At 41.9% G+C, this 8282-nt stretch overlaps 1 protein-coding gene across 1 annotated transcript in view; it reads left to right on the top strand.

Annotated features, from left to right (window-relative positions):
* Positions 1-443: 443 nt before the first annotated feature.
* Positions 444-8282, top strand: part of eml2 (EMAP like 2) — a 72652-nt gene continuing 64813 nt past the window's right edge. The window contains exon 1 of the mRNA XM_061972198.1: positions 444-748. Coding sequence (XP_061828182.1) covers positions 655-748 — 94 coding nt within the window. The 5' untranslated portion in view covers positions 444-654. The remainder of the gene's footprint in view (positions 749-8282) is intronic.

Below are 8282 nucleotides of genomic sequence, written 5' to 3'. Positions count from 1 at the left end.
CAATGTCTCACTTTTGTCACAGGAGACTCGGGCGTCAATTACTAAAAACCGAAACACGTGTGTCAGGTGAGGCATGAATTATTCACTGTGACTTGACTTTAAATGATAAACAAATACATTATTTATTTATTATTTATTTACTTGACTTTCCATCACACCAGGTGAGAAAGACGACCCCAGCACTTCCGGTGTGTGTCTTTAGAAAAATGGTCACTATTTACCTCGTCTGGACAGACTTGGACGCTTGTTGCCATGGAAACAACTGTACGCGAAGGCAGATGGATGACTAATCAAGTGGGCGGAAGCACTCAAGAAAATTGCTCGCTTTTCAAAACAAAGTACGTGCTTTTGTTATCGATGGATTGGGTTTCATAGTGTTTAAAGTCAAGTGCATGGAAGCGGGGTTTTTATTTTATTTCGAATAGTCTCGATTTAAATGCATTATTTGATAGCATCAAGCTGCCTTTTTTTTTGCCTACGAGCATTTATGTGTACATCGAGTGGGAGTACTTTGAAAGGGCAGAGCGGAAGTGTATCTGGTCTCGGCGGTGTAACTTGAAGTGGCGAGCGTGGACGGGCAAGCAGGTGAAGTGTTGGTCAGCGTGGGGAGGACAACAGTGGGGTGACGGAGGAGGGAGGAAGAATTAGGCAAGGATGGATAGGAGAGAGTCTGAGAGGATGATGTCGTCGTGTGGAAGCTTGTACGACAGCACCAACCTGCTGCTGCAGTACTGCAACAACACCACCGGTGAGTGGACACATCAACATGCACCTCAAATGTCTCACTAAAAACAGCTTGGGCCTATTTTCTATGGAGATACCTGCCAGACCATTATTGTGGAGACCGGAACTAAATGTCTCCTGAAACATATAAATACTCACTGAATGCCACTTCAATTATATCATATGTAAATTATCCTCGAAAGTCATATTTTTGATGATCTTCAATCAATCAATCAATCAATGTTTATTTATATAGCCCTAAATCACAAGTGTCTCAAAGGGCTGCACAAGCCACAACGACATCCTCGGTACAAAGCCCACATAAGGGCAAGGAAAAACTCACCCCAGTGGGACATCTTAAATGCAGATGTTGACTAATTAGGGCCCGCATGGCCCATTGCAAAAGGACTCCCGAAGGGAGTCCTTAAGCAATGGGACATAAGGACCTATTGAATTTGTAAGGTTTTATTCTTTATTAGGGCCCGCAATGGCCCATTGCAAAAGGACTCCCGAAGGGTCCTTATGTCCTTATGGACATAAGGACCTATTGTATTTGTAAGGTTTTATATTATTAGGGCCCGCACGGCCCATTGCAAAAGGACTCCCACAGGGAGTCCTTATGCAATGGGACATAAGGACCTATTGTATTTGTAAGGTTTTATTAGGGCCCGCACGGCCCATTGCAAAAGGACTCCCACAGGGAGTCCTTATGCAATGGGACATAAGGACCTATTGTATTTGTAAGGTTTTATTAGGGCCCGCACGGCCCATTGCAAAAGGACTCCCACAGGGAGTCCTTATGCAATAGGACATAAGGACCTATTGAATTTCTAAGGTTTTATTAGGGCCCGCAATGGCCCATTGCAAAAGGACTCCCGAAGGGTCCTTATGTCCTTATGGACATAAGGACCTATTGTATTTGTAAGGTTTTATATTATTAGGGCCCGCACGGCCCATTGCAAAAGGACTCCCACAGGGAGTCCTTTTGCAATGGGACATAAGGACCTATTGTATTTGTAAGGTTTTATTAGGGCCCGCACAGCCCATTGCAAAAGGACTCCCACAGGGAGTCCTTATGCAATGGGACATAAGGACCTATTGTATTTGTAAGGTTTTATTATTATTAGGGCCCGCAATGGCCCATTGCAAAAGGACTCCCACAGGGAGTCCTTATGCAATGGGACATAAGGACCTATTGAATTTCTAAGGTTTTATTCTTTATTATTATTATTCTTTATTATTCTTCCGCCGCCTCTTTGAGCACTAATTTGACCCACTCAACATGCTTCAAAACTCACCATATTTGACCCACACGTCAGGACCTGCGAAAATTGTCTTTTAATAAAAAAACCAAACTGCAAAAATCAAAATTGCGCTCTAGCGCCCCCTAGGAAACAAAAAAACTAGACTGCCTGTAACTCCCACTAGGAAGGTCGGAGAGACATGAAACAAAAACCTCTATGTAGGTCTGACTTACACCTACCTTTCATAATTGTACATCAACAGGAAGTTGGCAATTCCCCCTTCAAGACAAAAAAGTACTAAAAACAGTCACTTTTGCCTCTTTGAGCTGTAATTTGACCCCCTTAACACGCTTCAAAACTCACCAAACTGAACGCACACATCAGGACTGGCAAAAATTACGATCTAGTAAAAAACCTAACCCCAAATCTCAAAATTGCGCTCTAGCGCAATTTTTTAATAAAACGCAGTAAAAACTGCTTCTCGCAAGAAAAAAATGACAAAACTGCCTGTAACTCCCACTGGGAAGGTCGGAGAGACATGAAACAAAATCCTCTCCGTAGGTCTCACTTAGACCTACATTTCATAAATTGACAACCCCCAGCAAAAATCAACAGGAAGTTTGCTATTCCCCCTTCTAAACAACATTTTTGTAAAAACCGGTCACCTTTCTTCAAACATTATCTCCTCTGAGCGCGTTTGTTGTTTCAGCTTCAAACTAACACAGGAGAGAGATTGAACCCTTCTGATTAAAAGTTGGCGAAAGAGTTTTGATACCTGCTCCGGTTTTGATTTTATGACCCTTCAAAGACCCGCTGCACTGATGCTCCTGCGGTGCTGTTTTTTTAAGATGGCTGCTCAAAAGCAGGAAGCACCAACGTGCCCACACAATGCAGACAAGGTAGGTACACTAGACAAAAGTCTTGGGACACTTCAGACTAAAAGTAGACAAAAGTATTGGGACACTTATGCCGAAAACTGAACAAAAGTATTGGGACACTTAGGACTAGCACCTGCCAAATACGCGGGCCCGACCAACGCTGCTTGCAGCTTTAATATTATTCTTTATTATTCTTCCGCACCCACAAGAAACTGTAATTTGACCCACTTAACATGCTTCAAAACTCACCATATTTTACCCACACATCAGGACCTGCGAAAATTGCCTTTTTTTAAAAAAAACGAACCACAAAACTCAAAATTGCGCTCGAGCGCCCCCTAGAAAAAAAAAAAACTAGACTGCCTATAACTCCCACTAGGAAGGTCGGAGAGACATGAAACAAAAACCTCTATGTAGGTCTGACTTACACCTACATTTCATAATTGTACATCAACAGGAAGTTGGCAATTCCCCCTTCAAGACAAAAAAGTACTAAAACCAATCACTTTTGCCTCTTTGAGCTCTAATTTGAACCCCTTAACATGCTTCAAAACTCACCAAACTCTATGCACACATCAGGACTGGCAAAAACTGTGATGTAATAAAAAAACCTAACCCCAAATTCAAAAATTGCGCTCTACAGCAATTTTTGAATAAAACGGAGAAAAAAACTGCTCCTCGGAAGAAAAAAAATACAAAACTGCCTGTAACTCCCACTGGGAAGGTCGGAGAGACATGAAACAAAAACCTCTATGTAGGTCTCACTTAGACCTACATTTTATTAATTGACAACCCCCAGCAAAAATCAACAGGAAGTTTGCTATTCCCCCTTCTAAACAACATTTTTGTAAAAACCGGTCACCTTTCTTCAAACATTATCTCCTCTGAGCGCGTTTGTCGTTTCGGCTTCAAAATAACACAGGAGAGTGATTGAACCCTTCTAAATAAAAGTTATCGAAAGAGTTTTAATAAGTGCTCCGGTTTTGATTTTATGACCCTTCAAAGAACCGCTGCGCTGATGCTGCTGCGCTGATGTTTTTTTAAGATGGCTGCTTAAAAGCAGGAAGCACCAACGTGCCCACACAATGCAGACAAGGTAGGTACACTACACAAAAGTCTTGGGACACTTCAGACTAAAAGTAGACAAAAGTATTGGGACACTTATGCCGAAAACTGAACAAAAGTATTGGGACACTTAGGACTAGCACCTGCCAAATACGCGGGCCCGACCAACGCTGCTTGCAGCTTTAATAATTATTATTCTTCCGCAACTTTGCGCTGTAATTTGACCCCCTTAACATGCTTCAAAACTCACCAAATTTTACACACACATCAGTAATACACGGCAAAACTTTTTATCAAAAAACCAAACCCCAAAACTCAAAATTGCGCTCTAGCGCCCCCTAAGAAAAAAAAACTAGACTGCCTGTAACTCCCACTAGGAAGGTCGGAGAGACATGAAACAAAAACGTCTATGTAGGTCTGACTTAGACCTAGATTTCATAATAGTATATTCTCGGGCAAAAATCAACAGGAAGTTGGCCATTCCCCCTTCAAGACAAAAAAGTACTAAAAACAGTCACTTTTGCCTCTTTGAGCTGTAATTTGACCCCCTTCACATGCTTCAAAACTCACCGAACTGAACACACACATCAGGACTGGCAAAAATTGCCATCTAATAAAAAAACCTAACCCCAAATCTCAAAATTGCGCTCTACCGCAATTTTTGAATAAAACGCAGAAAAAACTGCTCCTCGGAAGAAAAAAATGACAAAACTGCCTGTAACTTCCACTGGGAAGGTCGAAGAGACATGAAACAAAAACCTCAATGTAGGTCTCACTTAGACCTACATTTCATAAATTGACAACCCCCAGCAAAAATCTACAAGAAGCTTGCTATTCCCCCTTCAACACAACATTTTTGTAAAAACCGGTCACCTTTCTTCAAACATTATCTCCTCTGAGCGTGTTTGTTGTTTCGGCTTCAAACTAACACAGGAGAGAGATTGAACCCTTTTGATTAAAAGTTATCGAAAGAGTTTTAATACCGGCTCCGGTTTTGATTTTATGACCCTTCAAAGAACCGCTGCGCTGATGCTGCTGTTTTTTCAAGAAGGCTGCTTAAAAGCAGGAAGCACCAGCGTGCCCACACAATGCAGACAAGGTAGGTACACTACACAAAAGTATTGGGACAATTCGGACTAAAAGTAGACAAAAGTATTGGGACACTTATGACGAAAACTGAACAAAAGTATTGGGACGCTTAGGACTAGCACCTGCCAAATATGCGGGCCCGACCAATGCTGCTTGCAGCTTTAATTTATGTTGATTCGGATGTCAAATTTGTAGCCAGTGACGTCACGTGACACGACGCACGAGCCTGCAAATGGTATTAATCATATTTCATTGTAATAGTATTTGAAAAAAAACTTCACTTGTTGATTGACATCGCTGTTTTTTTTTTCCTGGAGTTGTTGTTGGAAGTATTTGAATTAAATTGTTAAGGCCCAAATAATCTTGTGTGTATCCATCCATTTTCTACCGCTTGTCCCTTTCAAAGTCGCGGGGGGGTGCTGGAGCCTATTTATGACATATATAATTGCGCGATATAGACGATATAAATGATATGAAATTGTAAGGGTGTCGAAAAAAATCGAGTTTTGAATGACTTGCGATTCTTATTTGTAATGATTCCTAATTTTTTGCTGTTTTCCTGTGTGTAGCATACTTGCCAACCTTGAGACCTCCGATTTCGGGAGGTGGGAGAGGGGCGTGTTTGGGGGCGTGGCTAAGAGGGGAGGAGTATATTTACAGCTACAATTCACCAAGTCAAGTATTTCATATATATATATATATATATATATATAAGAAATACTTGACTTTCAGTGAATTCTAGCTATAAATATATATTTCTTTTATTGTATGTATATATATATATATATATATATGTATATATATATATATATATATATATATATATATATGCATGTGTATATATATATATATATATATATATATTTATATATATATATATATATATATATATATATAAATATATATATGTATATATATATATATTTATATATATATATATATATATATATATATATATATATATATATATATATATATATATATATATATATATAAAAGAAATACTTGAATTTCAGTGTTCATTTATGTACACATATACTTGTTGAGTTAAGAGTTGAATTGTCCATCCTTGTTCTATTCTCTGTCACTATTTTTCTAACCATGCTGAACACCCTCTCTGATGATGCATTGCTGTGTGGCACGCACAAAAGTGCTTTCATCAAATGCACTAGATGGCAGTATTGTCCTGTTAAAGAGTGTCACAACATTGCTGTTTACGGCAGACCAAAACGGGACTGCTGTTGTTGTGTGTTGTTACCGCGCTGGGAGGACGTTAATGAAACTGCCTAACAATAAACCCACATAAGGAACCAAGAACTCACCCTTGATCATTCTACAGTTATAACGTCATTGGGCAGGCACACCGTTTATATTGTGGGAAAGCGCCTGAATTTCGGGAGATTTTCGGGAGATAATTTGTCCCGGGAGGTTTTCGGGAGAGGCGCTGAATTTCGGGAGTCTCCCGGAAAATCCGGGAGGGTTGGCAAGTATGGTGTGTAGTGTTTTAGTTCTTGTCTTGCGCTCCAATTTTGGTGGCTTTTTCTCTTTTTTTGGTATTTTCCTGTAGCAGTTTCATGTCTTCCTTTGAGCGATATTTCCTGTATCTACTTTGTTTTAGCAATCAAGAATATTTCAGTTGTTTTTGTCCTTCTTTGCGTGGACATTGTTGATTGTCATGTCACGTTCGGATGTACATTGCGGACGCCATCTTTGCTCCGCAGTAAGTCTTTGCTGTCGTCCAGCATTCTGTTTTTGTTTACTTTGTAGCCAGTTCAGTTTTAGTCTCGTTCTGCATAGCCTTCTTTAAGCTCCAATGCCCTTTCTTAGGGGCATTCACCTTTTGTTTATTTTTGGTTTAAGCATTAGAAACCTTTTTACCTGCACACTGCCTCCCGCTGTTTCCGACATCTACAAAGCAATTAGCTACCTGCTGCCACCTACTGATATGGAAGAGTATTACAGGGTTACTCTGCCAAGCTCTAGACAGCACCGACACTCAACAACAACACATCATTTGCAGACTTTACTGGTTTGCAAAACAATTTTTTTTACCCCAAATAGGTGACATTAGATAATCTCCCACGGCACACTAGTGTGCCGCGGCACAGTGGTTGAAAATCACTGGTGTAAGGCACGTCACCACTGGACTTTAGAGCAGTGGAGATGCGTTCTCTGGAGTGATGAATCAAGCTTTTCCATCTGGCAATCTGATGGACGAATCTGGGTTTGGAGGTTGCCAGGAGAACGGTACATTTCGGGCTGCATTGTGCCGAGTGTGAAATTTGGTGGAGGAGGAATTATGGTGTGGGGTTGTTTTTCAGGAGTTGGGCTTGGCCCCTTAGTTCCAGTGAAATGAACTTTGAATGCTCCAGGACACCAAAATATTTTGGACAATTCCATGCTCCCAACCTTGTGGGAACAGTTTGGAGCGGGCCCCTTCCTCTTCCAACATAACTGTGCACCAGTGCACAAAGCAAGGTCCATAAAGACATGGATGTGGATGAACTTGACTGGCCTGCACAGAGTCCTGACCTGAACCCGATAGGACACCTTTGGGATGAATTAGAATGGAGACTGCGAGCCAGGCCTTCTCAACCAACATCAGTGTGTGACCTCACCAATGCGCTTTTGGAAGATATATATATATATATATATGAAATACTTGACTTGGTGAATTCTAGCTGTAAATATACTCCTCCCCTCTTAGCCACGCCCCCAGCCACCCCGACCACGCCCCCCACCCCCCACCTCCCGAAATCGGAGGTCTCAAGGTTGGCAAGTATGGATACAGCACATACAGGCGATGATACATTTCAAACAAATTTTCCTACGCCATAAGATGTGGGCGTGGTATGACGGCAATTTGTAAACACAATTCGCTCTAAGGGGGCAGTTAAGAAGTTTGTGCTAAATGACCTGTCATTCATGTTGGAGTGCAGCCCTGCCCCCTGGTGGCGCCTGGGTGCACTGCTGCTGCTGCTGATGCTGCCTCCATCCTCCCTGCTGTAGTTAAGGAAACAGAGGAGGAGGCGGGACTTAAAGGAGTAGTGGAAGAGTGGGGGAAAGGGTGAAAGTGGCCGTGGTCGATGGAGGGGAAGCCTGAGGAAGGGTCGAGAGAGAGAGAGAGTGACCAGGGCGGGGCCGGGGGGGGGGGGGTTGTGCTGAGTGGACGAGCCGCCTCTCTTGACTCTTGTTCTGCGGACTGACCGTTTGATTGACAGGTGCAGGCGAGCATGATGGCAGGTAGGCCAAAGTGAAGCCCCACCTTCGTCATTCTCATCGT

This window comes from Nerophis lumbriciformis, linkage group LG17 (assembly GCF_033978685.3).
Source record: "Nerophis lumbriciformis linkage group LG17, RoL_Nlum_v2.1, whole genome shotgun sequence".
Classification (NCBI taxonomy): domain Eukaryota; kingdom Metazoa; phylum Chordata; class Actinopteri; order Syngnathiformes; family Syngnathidae; genus Nerophis; species Nerophis lumbriciformis.
The sequence above is the reverse complement of the archived record's forward strand: the minus strand, read 5'-3'. Positions and strand labels throughout refer to the sequence as shown.